The sequence below is a fragment of the Nematostella vectensis genome, chromosome 11, assembly GCF_932526225.1.
Source record: "Nematostella vectensis chromosome 11, jaNemVect1.1, whole genome shotgun sequence".
NCBI classification, from domain to species: domain Eukaryota; kingdom Metazoa; phylum Cnidaria; class Anthozoa; order Actiniaria; family Edwardsiidae; genus Nematostella; species Nematostella vectensis.
Genome location: NC_064044.1, coordinates 1,097,210 through 1,116,869, shown reverse-complemented (window position 1 = coordinate 1,116,869; position 19,660 = coordinate 1,097,210). Strand labels below are relative to the sequence as shown.

At 41.6% G+C, this 19,660-nt stretch overlaps 1 protein-coding gene across 3 annotated transcripts in view; it reads left to right on the top strand.

The window, feature by feature from the left end:
- Positions 1 to 17,430, top strand: part of LOC5511434 — a 60,383-nt gene extending 42,953 nt beyond the window's left edge. Inside the window, exons 39-54 of one of the 3 annotated variants that reach the window (XM_048734354.1) lie at positions 205 to 322; positions 442 to 513; positions 822 to 893; positions 1,062 to 1,133; positions 1,998 to 2,069; positions 2,535 to 2,606; positions 3,115 to 3,186; positions 3,263 to 3,334; positions 3,469 to 3,540; positions 3,886 to 4,006; positions 10,938 to 11,883; positions 13,540 to 13,733; positions 14,222 to 14,390; positions 15,321 to 15,381; positions 16,154 to 16,352; positions 16,779 to 17,430. In XM_048734354.1, the coding sequence (XP_048590311.1) occupies positions 205 to 322; positions 442 to 513; positions 822 to 893; positions 1,062 to 1,133; positions 1,998 to 2,069; positions 2,535 to 2,606; positions 3,115 to 3,186; positions 3,263 to 3,334; positions 3,469 to 3,540; positions 3,886 to 4,006; positions 10,938 to 11,883; positions 13,540 to 13,733; positions 14,222 to 14,390; positions 15,321 to 15,381; positions 16,154 to 16,352; positions 16,779 to 17,066 (2,672 nt within the window). In that variant the 3' untranslated portion in view covers positions 17,067 to 17,430. The other 2 variants (XM_048734355.1, XM_048734356.1) reach the window with 2 other exon arrangements.
- Positions 17,431 to 19,660: the final 2,230 nt, after the last annotated feature.

The following is a 19,660-nucleotide window of genomic DNA, read 5'->3' as shown; positions in this document are numbered from 1 at the left end:
ACGCAATTTACGACTTTGCACGTCATAATGACGCAATTTACGACTTTGCACGTCATAATGACGCAATTTACGACTTTGCACGTCATAATGACGCAATTTACGACTTTGTACGTCATAATGACGCAATTTACGACTGTGTACGTCATAATGACGCAATTTACGACTTTGTTCGTCTTACTGAGAAAAAAGGTTCTCCTGTTGCAGACTGCCCGTCAAGCTGTTCTTGCGTGTACACAAGCGGGAGCGGCCCTCGCAGGATCCTCGTGAAGGGGCAAGAGTTGACGGCCATTCCCAAAACAATGCCACTAGATACTTTTGCACTGTGAGTTAAACAATACTATTATATTCTTTTCATTCCAGTTCTTTTGGTTAAAGGCTGATTATGTTTGTTGCACAAGGAAAGAGAAGAATACTGATACCAGTGATTTATCTTTTGTTTAGGATGTTCTCCAGTAATCGTATTACCAACGTTGACAGCCGTAGCTTCAAGGAGATACCTTATCTACAGTACATGTACGTATTCCCATCACTGGGACATCCCCTATCTACAGTACATGTACGTATTCCCATCACTGGGACATCCCCTATCTACAGCACATGTACGTATTCCCATCACAACCCATCATCATCATGACCGCCAGCAACGGCGCGTTCCCAGACGGGTAGTGGGTGCCACCGTGTGCGCACGTATATCCCCTCTCACACCCTCAACAAATCCCGGGTACTCGCGTGCCTGGTCATCATTCCTATCCACAGCCATCACGACTCTGCGCGTCATCCTTTAAAATACTCTAATTTTCAATAAATCTATCTATTTTTAGAGACCTTAGTCGCAACAACATATTCAGAATATCCCAGGATGCATTTCACGATCTCAGCTCACTCGCCACCCTGTAAGTATACATTTTTGTGATTTATTTATTTTTTTTAATCATTGAGCATTTCCCAGAAGACACTAACGTCTAGGTAGACGCCATATTTAACATTTCCCATAAGATACCGGTGTCTAGGTAGACGTTATAACGGGTTAACGTTTGATCAGTTTCTTGTTTTGACCGTAGTCGTCTCCAGTCAAACTTCATCACTCGACTCAGCATCGAGATGTTCAAGAATCTGATGAACCTCAGGACGCTGTAAGTAAAGTCAGCTTGCGTGACACTGATCACAAATATCGTGATACTCCACCCGACTTGCGTGACACCGGTACAGACTTGCGTGACACCGGTATCGACTTGCGTGACACCGGTATCGACTTGCTGACTCTAGTTCCGACGTGCATGACACTAGTCCCGACTTGCGTGACACCGGTGCCGACTTGCGTGACACTAGTCCCGACTTGCGTGACACTTCTCTTTTTTCATATTACATATCTAAATAATTTGAATTTAACAAATTTCTCATAGTTTTCTGTGGTTTGTACTCTTATATTCGTCACCTCATGATCAAAATGAAATGTGAAAAATCAAAACAGCGTGTGCTCGTTTAAAAAATTAGCCTCAAAATCCTCTAGTCTTCGTTACTTTTCGTGTCCCTTGTAAGGATGGGAAATTTACTAGAAAAATTTCGCGAACTTGGATGAAGGTTTTTCACCAAAGCTTTTCGTTTTTCTATTCAAGTGGACCTGCAAGGATTGTGTGAATGACAAATAGGGGTATGTCAGGAGAGATTACGCGCAAGTGTTGCAATAATCTATGTTTCATTATATAAATGACTCATTTTTACTGAAGATGTTGGATTGTTAGGTCATATTGCTTTTAATGGATTTAATACGTCTCTGAAATGTACAGCTCGTCTCCGAAGATTTTTTTCCCCACTAAAACGTATGTCACTCATGTCTCAACATTAATCCCATCAAGCGCTTTTTTTATAATATAGCCTACAATGATTTAATTGGTGAGATGATAAGGGTAATGATAAGTTTGTTAGAGCGCTTTTCATTTTCTCTTGATGTTCTTAAGCTTCATTGCACAATAACCAAAATATTCTCGGGTTCTCAGGGACATTGGGAATAATCTCATCAAGGATATTCCGAGTGGGGTGTTCGCGAACGTACGAGATCTACAAGTTCTGTAAGTTGGACACTTCTAATTAAAATAAACTCCCGAGTGTTACTGAGATTTTCAATGTTCTGCGAACTCTCTACAATGATTTACAACTGCTGAACCGCTTTCTGGCCGTCATTCAAATTAACGGAATCACATGGTGCTTTTTGATTGGTCAGCACCTCATGGAGAGGTGGCTATGTTGGAAGCCATTTCAGTGCTGGCCAAAGAAGAAGTTCAAGGATTTTGAATGACGGGACCTTAGAAGGCGATTTAGCTGTTGGAAATCGTCGGCGAGAGTATGATACATATTGAAAACCGCAGTAATATGAAATGGAGATGGAAATAAACTGGTGGATAAGTCATGTTCATCATTAGTTTCCAGATTAATAATACGTCTGTCTATGAGACCCGAGACTTCGGCTCAACACCTACCATAACCATCGAATGAAATCTTCATATAATTTCCTTGTGTTTATTTCTTACCTTCAGGAGTTTTCAGTCTAATAAGGTCTCAAATATGGATAGCCATTCGTTTGCAACAGTCAACAACCTAACGCATTTGTAAGTATGGAATACTTTAGGTTTATCATTTAGATGGTCGATAAACAAAGGCATACAACGAGCCACCCATTCCCGAAACACATTAAAATGGCATTTCGGCTTTTGAATATGTCCTGATGCTGAAAATATCCATTTTAAAAGTTACTGGGAAAAAATTATATCCTCCTTTTTTCCAAGCGAGGGGTCTAACATCTTTCCAGCCACCAAAAAAAAAAAAAAAAAGACAGGCTGCGGAACAGATCCGTTTTGTGCCCTTGTATCTTGATGGTCGATTTAAGGTGGCAATCAAATGTCACTTCACTACGTTGCTCTTTTAACTTTTATCAAGTAATCGATTTACGAAGAGAAATGATCATTTCAGCCTTTTATCGGTAGTGTGGCCATCAAATAACACTATCTAACGGCACACAAACATTAACTCGATACAACCCGCATGAGATAGCAAAACAAAAGGTGTTAAATAGCTCAGCTCAGCTTAATGATGATATGGATTTGAATTCGATTCCAGATATCTACAAAATAACAAGATAACGGCCCTCTCTCCCGGCGTATTCGCAAACCTGTCGAAACTACAAGTATTGTAAGGAAATTACAATTTAACATAAGCCTGGATAAATCTCGAAATCTTTTGACGTTTGATTGGTGTTTTACTGCAGATATCTAAATGGGAATAGACTGAAAAAACTTTCAAGAGATGTATTCCGTGGTCTGGTTTCGCTCAGAGAACTGTGAGTAACAGAACAAGACTCGTCCGACTCGCCGAGCCAGCAGATTATCTTTATTTGGTGCCTGTGCAGTTTTACATCTTACTTTCGTATCTTTGACCAACTTTGACTAATACTGATAATGCTTTTATCCCTAGAAACCTGCACAACAATGAAATAACAACCATCGATGAAGACACATTCACCGATTTGACAAATCTGAAAAAGTTGTAAGTATTTATTCTATTCCCACCGTGCACGAGTGTTTCCCTAGCCTAGTGCTAATGGAGAGAGGGGTCAATGCAATGCACCCCCAACAGGAATCACGTGTAAACAGTTGTTACATAACAATAACACAGGGTCCCCATCAATGAATTATACTGCACAGGGTTCCCATCATAATATCATAGCATTAATTTGAATAACCCGTAGGAAAGCATAAAAAGTCTATTCGCAAGCAAATATTTTCTATATTTGCGAATTTAACATTCTTGACGATTATCGGGGGTGATCACAACCCTGAGTAAACGTCTGAGCTCCTCGAATCATTTTTGCGTCCATCCACCCCTTTTCAGGACAATGGATTGTTTTCTGTTCTGCTGCTACGCCGTCAAGACGTTACCAGGAATTGAGTGCAACTCGTCAAAAAACGCGTTCTCAAGTTGTGATGACCTCATGAAGAACAAGGCGTTACAAGTAAGTACACTAAAATAGATGGCGTTACAAGTAAGTACACTAAAATAGATGGCGTTACAAGTAAGTACACTAAAATAGATGGCGTTACAAGTAAGTACACTAAAATAGATGGCGTTACAAGTAAGTACACTAAAATAGATGGCGTTACAGGTAAGTACACAAAAATAGATGGCGTTACAAGTAAGTACACTAAAATAGATGGCGTTACAAGTAAGTACACTAAAATAGATGGCGTTACAGGTAAGTACACTAAAATAGATGGCGTTACAAGTAAGTACACTAAAATAGATGGCGTTACAGGTAAGTACACTAAAATAGATGGCGTTACAGGTAAGTACACAAAAATAGATGGCGTTACAGGTAAGTACACAAAAATAGATGGCGTTACAGGTAAGTACACTAAAATAGATGGCGTTACAAGTAAGTACACTAAAATAGATGGCGTTACAGGTAAGTACACTAAAATAGATGGCGTTACAGGTAAGTACACAAAAATAGATGGCGTTACAGGTAAGTACACTAAAATAGATGGCGTTACAGGTAAGTACACAAAAATAGATGGCGTTACAAGTAAGTACACAAAAATAGATAGCGTTACAGGTAAGTACACAAAAATAGATGGCGTTACAAGTAAGTACACAAAAATAGAAGGCGTTACAAGTAAGTACACTAAAATAGATGGCGTTACAAGTAAGTACACAAAAATAGATGACGTTACAAGTAAGTACACTAAAATAGATGGCGTTACAAGTAAGTACACTAAAATAGATGGCGTTACGAGTAAGTACACTAAAATAGATGGCGTTACAAGTAAGTGCACTAAAATAGATGGCGTTACAAGTAAGTACACTAAAATAGATGGCGTTACGAGTAAGTACACTAAAATAGATGGCGTTACAAGTAAGTACACTAAAATGGATGGCGTTACAGGTAAGTACACTAAAATAGATGGCGTTACAGGTAAGTACACTAAAATAGATGGCGTTACAAGTAAGTACACTAAAATAGATGGCGTTACAAGTAAGTACACTAAAATAGATGGCGTTACAAGTAAGTACACTAAAATAGATGGCGTTACAGGTAAGTACACTAAAATAGATGGCGTTACAAGTAAGTACACAAAAATAGATGGCGTTACAGGTAAGTACACTAAAATAGATGGCGTTACAAGTAAGTACACTAAAATAGATGGCGTTACAGGTAAGTACACAAAAATAGATGGCGTTACAGGTAAGTACACAAAAATAGATGGCGTTACAAGTAAGTACACTAAAATAGATGGCGTTACAAGTAAGTACACTAAAATAGATGGCGTTACAAGTAAGTACACTAAAATAGATGGCGTTACAAGTAAGTACACTAAAATAGATGGCGTTACAGGTAAGTACACTAAAATAGATGGCGTTACAAGTAAGTACACTAAAATAGATGGCGTTACAAGTAAGTACACTAAAATAGATGGCGTTACAAGTAAGTACACTAAAATAGATGGCGTTACAGGTAAGTACACTAAAATAGATGGCGTTACAAGTAAGTACACTAAAATAGATGGCGTTACAAGTAAGTACACTAAAATAGATGGCGTTACAAGTAAGTACACTAAAATAGATGGCGTTACAGGTAAGTACACTAAAATAGATGGCGTTACAAGTAAGTACACAAAAATAGATGGCGTTACAAGTAAGTACACTAAAATAGATGGCGTTATAAGTAAGTACACTAAAATAGATGGCGTTACAGGTAAGTACACTAAAATAGATGGCGTTACAAGTAAGTACACTAAAATAGATGGCGTTACAAGTAAGTACACTAAAATAGATGGCGTTACAAGTAAGTACACTAAAATAGATGGCGTTACAGGTAAGTACACTAAAATAGATGGCGTTACAGGTAAGTACACTAAAATAGATGGCGTTACAAGTAAGTACACTAAAATAGATGGCGTTACAAGTAAGTACACTAAAATAGATGGCGTTACAAGTAAGTACACTAAAATAGATGGCGTTACAAGTAAGTACACAAAAATAGATGGCGTTACAAGTAAGTACACTAAAATAGATGGCGTTATAAGTAAGTACACTAAAATAGATGGCGTTACAGGTAAGTACACTAAAATAGATGGCGTTACAAGTAAGTACACTAAAATAGATGGCGTTACAAGTAAGTACACTAAAATAGATGGCGTTACAAGTAAGTACACTAAAATAGATGGCGTTACAGGTAAGTACACTAAAATAGATGGCGTTACAGGTAAGTACACTAAAATAGATGGCGTTACAAGTAAGTACACTAAAATAGATGGCGTTACAAGTAAGTACACTAAAATAGATGGCGTTACAAGTAAGTACACTAAAATAGATGGCGTTACAGGTAAGTACACTAAAATAGATGGCGTTACAGGTAAGTACACAAAAATAGATGGCGTTACAAGTAAGTACACTAAAATAGATGGCGTTACAGGTAAGTACACTAAAATAGATGGCGTTACAGGTAAGTACACTAAAATAGATGGCGTTACAAGTAAGTACACTAAAATAGATGGCGTTACAAGTAAGTACACTAAAATAGATGGCGTTACAAGTAAGTACACTAAAATAGATGGCGTTACAGGTAAGTACACAAAAATAGATGGCGTTACAGGTAAGTACACAAAAATAGATGGCGTTACAAGTAAGTGCACTAAAATAGATGGCGTTACAAGTAAGTACACTAAAATAGATGGCGTTACAAGTAAGTACACTAAAATAGATGGCGTTACAAGTAAGTACACTAAAATAGATGGCGTTACAAGTAAGTACACCAAAATAGATGGCGTTACAAGTAAGTACACCAAAATAGATGGCGTTACAAGTAAGTACACAAAAATAGATGGCGTTACAAGTAAGTACACAAAAATAGATAGCGTTACAGGTAAGTACACTAAAATAGATGGCGTTACAGGTAAGTACACAAAAATAGATGGCGTTACAGGTAAGTACACAAAAATAGATGGCGTTACAAGTAAGTACACAAAAATAGATGGCGTTACAAGTAAGTACACAAAAATAGATGGCGTTACAAGTAAGTACACAAAAATAGATGGCGTTACAGGTAAGTACATAAAAATAGATGGCGTTACAGGTAAGTACACTAAAATAGATGGCGTTACAGGTAAGTACACAAAAATAGATGGCGTTACAAGTAAGTACACAAAAATAGATAGCGTTACAGGTAAGTACACAAAAATAGATGGCGTTACAAGTAAGTACACAAAAATAGAAGGCGTTACAAGTAAGTACACTAAAATAGATGGCGTTACAGGTAAGTACACTAAAATAGATGGCGTTACAGATAAGTACACAAAAATAGATGGCGTTACAAGTAAGTACACTAAAATAGATGGCGTTACAGGTAAGTACACTAAAATAGATGGCGTTACAGGTAAGTACACTAAAATAGATGGCGTTACAAGTAAGTACACTAAAATAGATGGCGTTACAAGTAAGTACACTAAAATAGATGGCGTTACAAGTAAGTACACTAAAATAGATGGCGTTACAAGTAAGTACACAAAAATAGATGGCGTTACAAGTAAGTACACTAAAATAGATGGCGTTATAAGTAAGTACACTAAAATAGATGGCGTTACAGGTAAGTACACTAAAATAGATGGCGTTACAAGTAAGTACACTAAAATAGATGGCGTTACAAGTAAGTACACTAAAATAGATGGCGTTACAAGTAAGTACACTAAAATAGATGGCGTTACAGGTAAGTACACTAAAATAGATGGCGTTACAGGTAAGTACACTAAAATAGATGGCGTTACAAGTAAGTACACTAAAATAGATGGCGTTACAAGTAAGTACACTAAAATAGATGGCGTTACAAGTAAGTACACTAAAATAGATGGCGTTACAGGTAAGTACACTAAAATAGATGGCGTTACAGGTAAGTACACAAAAATAGATGGCGTTACAAGTAAGTACACTAAAATAGATGGCGTTACAGGTAAGTACACTAAAATAGATGGCGTTACAGGTAAGTACACTAAAATAGATGGCGTTACAAGTAAGTACACTAAAATAGATGGCGTTACAAGTAAGTACACTAAAATAGATGGCGTTACAAGTAAGTACACTAAAATAGATGGCGTTACAGGTAAGTACACAAAAATAGATGGCGTTACAGGTAAGTACACAAAAATAGATGGCGTTACAAGTAAGTGCACTAAAATAGATGGCGTTACAAGTAAGTACACTAAAATAGATGGCGTTACAAGTAAGTACACTAAAATAGATGGCGTTACAAGTAAGTACACTAAAATAGATGGCGTTACAAGTAAGTACACCAAAATAGATGGCGTTACAAGTAAGTACACCAAAATAGATGGCGTTACAAGTAAGTACACAAAAATAGATGGCGTTACAAGTAAGTACACAAAAATAGATAGCGTTACAGGTAAGTACACTAAAATAGATGGCGTTACAGGTAAGTACACAAAAATAGATGGCGTTACAGGTAAGTACACAAAAATAGATGGCGTTACAAGTAAGTACACAAAAATAGATGGCGTTACAAGTAAGTACACAAAAATAGATGGCGTTACAAGTAAGTACACAAAAATAGATGGCGTTACAGGTAAGTACATAAAAATAGATGGCGTTACAGGTAAGTACACTAAAATAGATGGCGTTACAGGTAAGTACACAAAAATAGATGGCGTTACAAGTAAGTACACAAAAATAGATAGCGTTACAGGTAAGTACACAAAAATAGATGGCGTTACAAGTAAGTACACAAAAATAGAAGGCGTTACAAGTAAGTACACTAAAATAGATGGCGTTACAGGTAAGTACACTAAAATAGATGGCGTTACAGATAAGTACACAAAAATAGATGGCGTTACAAGTAAGTACACAAAAATAGATGGCGTTACAAGTAAGTACACTAAAATAGATGGCGTTACAAGTAAGTACACTAAAATAGATGGCGTTACAGGTAAGTACACTAAAATAGATGGCGTTACAAGTAAGTACACTAAAATAGATGGCGTTACAGGTAAGTACACTAAAATAGATGGCGTTACAGGTAAGTACACTAAAATAGATGGCGTTACAGGTAAGTACACAAAAAAAGAAGACGTTACAAGTAAGTACACTAAAATAGATGGCGTTACAAGTAAGTACACTAAAATAGATGGCGTTACAAGTAAGTACACTAAAATAGATGGCGTTACAGGTAAGTACACAAAAATAGATGGCGTTACAAGTAAGTACACAAAAATAGATGGCGTTACAAGTAAGTACACAAAAATAGATGGCGTTACAAGTAAGTACACTAAAATAGATGGCGTTACAAGTAAGTACACAAAAATAGATGGCGTTACAAGTAAGTACACTAAAATAGATGGCGTTACAAGTAAGTACACTAAAATAGATGGCGTTACAAGTAAGTACACTAAAATAGATGGCGTTACAAGTAAGTACACTAAAATAGATGGCGTTACAAGTAAGTACACTAAAATAGATGGCGTTACAGGTAAGTACACAAAAATAGATGGCGTTACAGGTAAGTACACTAAAATAGATGGCGTTACAAGTAAGTACACTAAAATAGATGGCGTTACAAGTAAGTACACTAAAATAGATGGCGTTACAAGTAAGTACACTAAAATAGATGGCGTTACAAGTAAGTACACTAAAATAGATGGCGTTACAAGTAAGTACACTAAAATAGATGACGTTACAAGTAAGTACACTAAAATAGATGGCGTTACAAGTAAGTACACTAAAATAGATGGCGTTACAAGTAAGTACACTAAAATAGATGGCGTTACAGGTAAGTACACTAAAATAGATGGCGTTACAGGTAAGTACACAAAAATAGATGGCGTTACAGGTAAGTACACAAAAATAGATGGCGTTACAAGTAAGTACACAAAAATAGATGGCGTTACAAGTAAGTACACTAAAATAGATGGCGTTAAAAGTAAGTACACAAAAATAGATGGCGTTACAAGTAAGTACACTAAAATAGATGGCGTTACAAGTAAGTACACAAAAATAGATGGCGTTACAGGTAAGTACACAAAAATAGATGGCGTTACAGGTAAGTACACTAAAAGAGATGGCGTTACAGGTAAGTACACAAAAATAGATGGCGTTACAAGTAAGTACACAAAAATAGATAGCGTTACAGGTAAGTACACAAAAATAGATGGCGTTACAAGTAAGTACACAAAAATAGATTTCGTTACAAGTAAGTACACTAAAATAGATGGCGTTACAAGTAAGTACACTAAAATAGATGGCGTTACAAGTAAGTACACAAAAATAGATGGCGTTACAAGTAAGTACACTAAAATAGATGGCGTTACAAGTAAGTACACTAAAATAGATGGCGTTACAGGTAAGTACACTAAAATAGATGGCGTTACAGGTAAGTACACTAAAATAGATGGCGTTACAGGTAAGTACACTAAAATAGATGGCGTTACAGGTAAGTACACTAAAATAGATGGCGTTACAGGTAAGTACACTAAAATAGATGGCGTTACAAGTAAGTACACACAAATAGATGGCGTTACAGGTAAGTACACAAGAATAGATGGCGTTACAGGTAAGTACACTAGAATAGATGGCGTTACAGGTAAGTACACTAAAATAGATGGCGTTACAGGTAAGTACACTAAAATAGATGGCGTTACAAGTAAGTACACACAAATAGATGGCGTTACAGATAAGTACACAGAAAAAGATGGCGTTACAGATAAGTACACAAACATAGATGTTACATGTGAAATGATTGAAGATTTAAGACGTAGTTAGTGTAAGGGCGAGGGGTAGGGTTCAAGTACAAGTTTGAAATATTATGTGGCATCAAAAATGGTTTATATGTGTATTTAACGATGGTTAGATTGTAAGATTCGATTGTTATACCCTTAACATAGGTCTGCATTTGGATCCTGGGCTCCTTAGCGTTGCTAGGCAACCTCTGCGTGGTCGTCTGGCGAATCATCGTCACGGAGCGTAACAAAGCTCATTCCTTCCTGTTGACAAACCTGGCGGTCGCTGATTGGCTAATGGGCTGCTATCTCATCATCATCGCCATCAAGGACTTGGAGTGGCGCGGAGAGTACTTTAAACACGATGTTGCGTGGAGATCAAGTCGTCTTTGCCAATTTGCGGGCGCACTATCCATGATCTCAAGTGAAGTATCAGTGCTCATCCTCACCACCATTACCGCTGACCGATTTGCTTGCATTGTCTTCGCATTCAAATTTAGACGCCTTAAGTTCAACACCGCTGTGTACATCGCAGTGTCCATCTGGCTATTCGGGATTATTGTGTCGGTGTTGCCTATATTAGGAGGTATTGAGTATTTCTATGACCATAGCTGGCAGGCGGGCTTTTACGGTAGGTCCGCCGTGTGCCTCCCTCTGCAGCTATCACAAGAACGCTACCCCGGCTGGGAATACTCCGTGACACTATTCATAGGGCTCAACGCGGTCGCCTTCTCCTTTATACTCATCGCTTATATTGCAATGTTCTGGAAGGTCCGGACAGTTAGTCGTGGCGTCAGGTCCACACAAATTCGGACAGAGTCTTCTGTTGCTAAGCGAATGGTGTTTATCATTCTCACGGACTTCTGTTGCTGGATGCCTGTCATCGTAATCGGCGTCTTATCCCTGTTAGGCAAATTCCCGGATCCGGAAAAACAGGTTTATGTTTGGACTGCAGTGTTCGTGCTTCCGGTGAATTCTTCAATCAATCCAGTCCTATACACGTTTTCCACGCGTGAGTGGCGACGTACGTCAGACGCGCAGGGTTACGCCCACTCTGTGATGGCGCTGACCAGCCGTGTGCGGCAGACGATATCCGTAGCCTTCCGAGGAGGTGAGTGCACAAAGACCCGATACGAAGGGTGAAAAATCAGGGCCGAGAGCTTTACGCACCATTTCGAGGAAATTCCCGAGATTCCTAAGAATAGGGCCGAGAGCTTTACGCACCATTTCGAAGAAATTCCTGAGAGTCCTGAGAGTAGGGCCGAGAGCTTTACGAACCATTTCGAGGGAATTCCCGGGAGTCCTAAGAGTAGGGCCGAGAGCTTTACGAACCATTTCGAAGAAATTCCCGAGAGTCCTAAGAATAGGGCCGAGAGCTTTACGAACCATTTCGAAGAAATTCCCGAGAGTCCTAAGAGTAGGGCCGAGAGCTTTACGAACCATTTCGAGGAAATTCCCGAGAGCCCTAAGAGTAGGGCCGAGAGCTTTACGAACCATTTCGAAGAAATTCCCGAGAGTCCTAAGAATAGGGCCGAGAGCTTTACGAACCATTTCGAAGAAATTCCCGAGAGTCCTGAGAGTAGGGCCAAGAGCTTCACGAACCATTTCGAAGAAATTCCCGAGAGTCCTAAGAATAAGGCCGAGAGCTTTACGAACCATTTCGAGGAAATTCCCGAGAGTCCTACGAATAGGGCCGAGAGCTTTACGAACCATTTCGGAGAAATTCCCGAGAGTCCTGAGAGTAGGGCCGAGAGCTTTACGAACCATTTCGAAGAAATTCCCGAGAGTCCTGAGAGTAGGGCCGAGAGCTTTACGAACCATTTCGAGGGAATTCCCGAGAGTCCTGAGAATAGGGCCGAGAGCTTTACGAACCATTTCGAAGAAATTCCCGAGAGTCCTAAGAGTAGGGCCGAGAGCTTTACGAACCATTTCGAGGAAATTCCCGAGAGTCCTAAGAGTAGGGCCGAGAGCTTTACGAACCATTTCGAAGAAATTCCCGAGAATCCTAAGAGTAGGGCCGAGAGCTTTAAGAACCATTTCGAGGAAATTCCCGAGAGTCCTGAGAGTAGGGCCGAGAGCTTTACGAACCATTTCGAGGAAATTCCCGAGAGTCCTAAGAGTAGGGCCGAGAGCTTTACGAACCATTTCGAAGAAATTCCCGAGAGTCCTAAGAGTAGGGCCGAGAGCTTTACGAACCATTTCGAGGAAATTCCCGAGAGTCCTGAGAGTAGGGCCGAGAGCTTTACGAACCATTTCGAAGAAATTCCCGAGAGGCAGGAAGCTCCTGTCAGACGCGTACACCCCCCCCCCCCCCCCCCACTTCTCCCCTTGGCCGGCAAAATGTGGGTCATTTCTTATTAAAGGATTCCTTTTTTCCATATGTTTCCTATTACCTTCCCCCCCCCCCCCCCTCAGTCAATCCTTAGAACGCGCTTGCCTGTCATTAACACTTTACTTCACACTGATTTTCAACGGAATAACATCCATTTAAGTAATGACAAAAACAGGCATGCGAAGACTTTTGATTTCGGGAAGGTTATCATAGTTTGTTGATTGTAATTTTCAACGTGGATTTACCAAAAACACAAAATTGCAGTAAGCATATGGCGCCTGGAGTAGAGCAAAATAAGAAGAACCTTTTTCGCCATGAGAATCGTATAAATCCGAACATTCTTATATAAACACAATTCAAGTGACGGGCTTATAGCCGAAAATGGCCACAAAAACGTCCATGTATGTAATTCAAGCAATGCCTTCTTCTTTGCAGGACGTTCTCGTGAAGAGTGTATCGAGATGTCCACTGACCCCTCCACCGCCGTCACTAGGCTAAGGGCGCCCAGAAAGTTCGGCTCGTCACGAAGCCTCTGTACCACGAGAAACTCAATCGGCGAGCGCCCTGTGCCCAAGGTCAAGGTCATTGGACCCACCACGATCTTCAGGGGAGAGTTTTCGCCGTCTGTTGTAAGCATTTCTACTATTTTTATATCTTTCCCTTATACTTTATTTTTATTTTTACTTCGTCTGCCCTTTGTTGTTGATTATTATTACAAATATCATTCGTCTTTTCATGTAGATCATAGCTAAGGAATTGTTTCTGGATGGCGAGTTTGATTGGGTGCTGTTATATTGATAGTGTTTCCCTAGATAGTGGTTAAACCTTGCATCTAGAAAGGAGGCCCTAACTCCATCTATGTTCGCCCCCAGCGTTTCTACATGGTTCTGCGTTATGTGTGATATCTCTGTTCGCCCCTAGGGTTTCTACATGGTTCTGTGTTATCTGTGATATCTCTGTTTGCCCCTAAGATTTCTACATGGTTCTGTGTTATCTGTGATATCTCTGTTCGCCCCCAGGGTTTCTACATGGTTCTGTGTTATCTGTGATATCTCTGTTCGCCCCCAGGGTTTCTACATGGTTCTGTGTTATGTGTGATATCTCTGTTCGCCCCCAGGGTTTCTACATGGTTCTGTGCGAGGGCAAGCGAAACACATCGATGTGCCTCTTAAAGCATTTTGCAAGTAATCAGCGAGTGGACTGGGCACGGGAGGTGGAGGTGCTGATGCGGTTGCATAGCAACGGATCTCATGCCAACATCATCCAATACATGTGGCACGGGCAAGGTTCGCCCTGTGTGGTTGATTGTTATTGAGGCGTGTGTTTTATTCTTTTCGTCATAATCATTCAACAGGGCCGTAGCACGGGGTGGGCCACTGGAGGCATGTGCCCCCTCACCCCCCCCCCCCCCCCCAAATCTATATTTAAAAATGTTTCTGTATTGTGCCCCCACAATCTTACGTGGCCGACAGTGCTGAATAACGTATGCGCATGCGCGTGTTCTGGCGAAAACAAACAAAATCTCAGTGTCGAATCGTTCGAGTAAAGGTACGAAAGGCTGACTTCGTACGCTGTTTTGACTTACTGTACAGCATTAAAACCATACTGTACAAAAGATGACAGATTTGTTCGATAATGAGGGAGTCATAAAGAAAATTTTAGCCTTAAGTTTGAACTAGTTTTCTTAGCATTCGCCAAAATGGGACAGTTCGCCGGTAAAACGCCGCCATTTCAAAACAAAAAGCCTGGTTTAACCGCGCGGTACTGGAACTAGCGTTTTTCAGCATTGTTTACGGCTACGGCTATGCCCATTGGATGTCGTTTTTCTAAACGGTCTAAAAAGCCTTGGGCGACCCACGCGTGATACCTGTTATATTCTTAAAGCTTAGGGCCTGGGCAATTAAAAAAAGAGCTTGGGATATGAAGAGGTATAAGAAGATCCACGAAAGAACAATGATGATGATGATGATGATGGATGATGATGGATGATGATGATGATGTTTATGATAATAACGATGGCGATGATGACGATGATGGTAATGATGATGGTTATGATCACGATATAAACGATGATGATGATGATGATGACGATGATGGTGATGACTATGATGATGATGATGGTGATGGTTATGATCATGATAAAAACGATGATGATGATAATGACGATGATGGTGGTGACGATGATGATGTTGACGATGACGGTGATCTCTGTTTAGCGAATGACGTCCCGATAGAATACGATAAGACGAAGGTAGCCCCGCTCAAGAGAGGATGCTGGTGAGTACACGTGGCGCCAGTAAGATCCTAATTCGTATGTTTTATTATTATGATTTTTTTATATGATTATCATATTTGTCCGTCCCGACCACATCCTTCAAACTCTTTTAACTTCCCCCCTCCTCTACATTAGTTGAGGTGCACCATCAACATCCTGAAATCGCCATATAAAGAAAATGCATGCCATGGAATTGTGTTTCAAAAATATCTTTTTCCCCCGCTAAACGGTTTCTAGGTTTAAGAAATTTCACACAAACTTGTAGAGAACCTTGTTTTTATTTGTCATTTATGGCAGCGATTTTGTATAGGTCCCAGGTGCCATCACTCGTTCTCGCCCTAGTCGCCCATAGACTATTTAGACGGAGTCCAACATATATTTGATAATAAGCCCTATCTCTCTGAAATGACAATAAGTTCGCTTCCAAAACAAAGCTTTTATGCCTCTGATATGATGGTAAATCAGCAGCGGCGTAGCCCGGATTTTTAACAGAAGGTGGCCCAACAGGCCCTTTGAAGGCATTGTCTCTTGTGTTTTAGATAATGTCTCATAAATTTAATGTATTTTTGGCTGCTAAAGGGGGCCCGGCCCCCCCCCCCCGGCCACGCCCCTGCCTACGGCCCTGTTATCAGCTTTCCATGACATCTTCCCACCACAGGCTTTTAGGCATCTGATATGACAGTAAATCATATTTCCATGGCATCTTGTCACCACAGGTTTTTGTGTATCTGACATGATAGTTAATCAGCTTTACATGACATTTTCCCAACACAGGCTTTTGTGCTACGACTTTCGCACAAGCACGACATTGACGGACTACCTGAATAAGACAAGAAAGACACCAGGTCTACTTCCTCAGCTCATACTAGCGATAGGCTCTGACGTCATCAACGCGTTACGTCATCTCAAGCTCTGTGACGTCATACATAATCACGTGGTGCCGTCCAATATTCTGATCGAATATTCGACCGGGGTGAGTCTTTTTTATTGCATTTTATGAAGTACGAACAAGTGATCAAAGCCTTTTAACTAAAGCTCAAGGCTGTTAGATATATCAAAGTGTTTATGGAGAACGAACCATAAAACAACCAAGTCACCAAAGCCTTCTAACTAAAGTTCAATAAAGGGTTAATGCTAAAAACGTCCACTTTATTGTTTGACACATGTGCACTATTGTCCTTATTTATTTCTTTGTTTTTGCCACACCTAGGCGGACCACCACCTTTTCCACAATTTTTCTGCTATTATTGTAGATATGCAATTCTAAAGCCTTCAGTAAGAATCAGAAATAAGAATCCATTGATGGTCGAATGGTGAACTAATCTACACATGAAAAAGACCATCAGCAAAGAAGGATAGCACTGCTTATTGATCGTATAATTTGTTTCCATGTTAACAGGTCCCTCCAATAAAAGCGATCTTGGGCGGCTTCGGACGAGCGGTGTACCTCAACTCATTCAAGAGATTGAACAACAGCAAGGGCAAGGACCACGAGACAGATATCGCACAGTATGGACATCTATTACGTCATCTGCTGGACCACTCCCCGGACACCAACGGACATAACCAGATATTCCGGGTCGCCGATCGTTGTATCCAGGAATTCAATAGACCCACGGTCAATGCTGTCCGTGAGATGCTTGATGAGGCCTGGGACGAGTGTGACACGTGGGACACCGTGCTTTAGGCGTTGTCATCGTCGGGTATTCCTTGGTGTTACGGAGAGCTTGTTTATTGGTGCTCAAGGCCTTTGTACTCTATTTCATTGTCGCGTTCTAAGGTCTTTGTTTTTGGCTTTTGTTCCCTCCTTTTTTGTGCTGGTTCTCCGTAACACCAAGAAACTACCTTATCGTAACACCAAGAAACTACCTTATCGTCAGCAACTGTATATTAAATACACCACGGGCAATAGGAAGCAGTAAAAAAACCCGTTTTTTTCTAGAACATAGAGACAGTGAGTGTAGCAAGGTCTCGATGCATTGAAAACTGCAGCTTCTACTACTGCAAAGTAATTGAATAAATAATTGAATAAATAATTATTTAACACATTGTAATACTTAAAAATTAAAAATAAAAGTGACATACGAGGGGCAATGCGCATGCTCTTTTGATTTTTATCTTGGATTGTTTGCAAAACGAGAAGGGACCGTGAGTAATCGGTGGGACGCTTATTGTTTGAATAGGTTTCATTTACCTTTCATCACATTCAGACACACTAAGATCTATTGAGTCCCCACAACCCCCCCCCCCCCCCCCACCCCCAACCACCTCTTCTCCGGGAATCATAGAGTACCACCCCCCTCTAGAGGCCGCCACCGTGCCTCAACCCTACCCCACCTCATTCTAGAGACTGTAACCCCTCTTCCAAGACACATTAAACCCCGTCGTCACCCCACACTGTCACCCTCCTCTAAGGGTGCTACTTTATCCCTGTTCCCAGCACTGCTTTGTCTTCTGACATTCTCCATTGAGCGTTTCTTTTCCAACCGATGTCCTGATATAAAAAAGAAAGAAAGAAAATGAAGTATCCTCTACTATAAGACGAGCATATAGGGTTGTGTGTATTAGTCCAGAAACAGCATGCTCTACTTACACGGATGATTTTCTGAACAAACTTTTCCCGCCATTTGTCTTCTTCCACAAGACCTCCGCAACCATGGCCACCACAGCGATACCGATACCTCCGCTTAGTATAGCGCACACCTCGACCATGCAGTCTAGCTGGACGCGTTTGGCAGACAAGTCTGGACCAATAAAAACACAGTATCAAAGTCAAGTTTGCTGAATCTCTTCATGCAGGGAGCGCCTTTGGGTGATGTTTGTCAACTTCTGATTAGATCGGAAAACCACCACTAGCTACACGTCCACCCCGCTACACGCCCACCCCTAGCTACACGTCCACCACTAGCTACACGTCCACCACTAGCTACACGCCCACCACTAGCTACACGCCCACCCCTAGCTACACGTCCACCACTAGCTACACGTCCACCACTAGCTACACGTCCACCACTAGCTACACGCCCACCCCTAGCTACACGTCCACCCCTAGCTACACGTCCACCACTAGCTACACGTGCACCACTAGCTACACGTCCACCACTAGCTACACGTGCACCACTAGCTACACGTCCACCACTAGCTACACGCCCACCACTAGCTACACGTCCACCACTAGCTACACGTCCAACCCTAGCTACACACCCACCCCTAGCTACACGCCCACCACTAGCTACACGTCCAACCCTAGCTACACGTCCACCACTAGCTACACGTGCACCACTAGCTACACGTCCACCACTAGCTACACGTCCACCACTAGCTACACGTCCACCACTAGCTACACGTCCACCCCTAGCTACACGCCGACCCCTAGCTACACGTCCACCACTAGCTACACGTCCACCACTAGCTACACGTCCACCACTAGCTACACGTCCACCACTAGCTACACGTCCACCACTAGCTACACGTCCACCACTAGCTACACGTCCACCACTAGCTACACGCCCACCCATAGCTACACGCCCACTACTAGCTACACGCCCACCCCTAGCTACACGTCCACCACTAGCTACACGCCCACCCATAGCTACACGCCCACTACTAGCTACACGCCCACCCCTAGCTACACGTCCACCACTAGCTACACGTGCACCCCTAGCTACACGTCCACCACTAGCTACACGTCCACCACTAGCTACACGTCCACCACTAGCTACACGCCCACCCATAGCTACACGCCCACTACTAGCTACACGCCCACCCATAGCTACACGTCCACCACTAGCTACACGTCCACCACTAGCTACACGCCCACCCCTAGCTACACGTCCACCACTAGCTACACGTCCACCACTAGCTACACGCCCACCCCTAGCTACACGTCCACCACTAGCTACACGTCCACCACTAGCTACACGTCCACCACTAGCTACACGCCCACCCCGAGCTACACGCCCACCACTAGCTACACGTCCACCACTAGCTACACGCCCACCACTAGCTACACGTGCACCCCTAGCTACACGTCCACCACTAGCTACACGCCCACCACTAGCTACACGTGCACCCCTAGCTACACGTCCACCACTAGCTACACGCCCACCACTAGCTACACGTCCACCACTAGCTACACGTCCACCACTAGCTACACGTCCACCACTAGCTACACGCCCACCCCGAGCTACACGCCCACCACTAGCTACACGTCCACCACTAGCTACACGCCCACCACTAGCTACACGTCCACCACTAGCTACACGTCCACTACTAGCTACA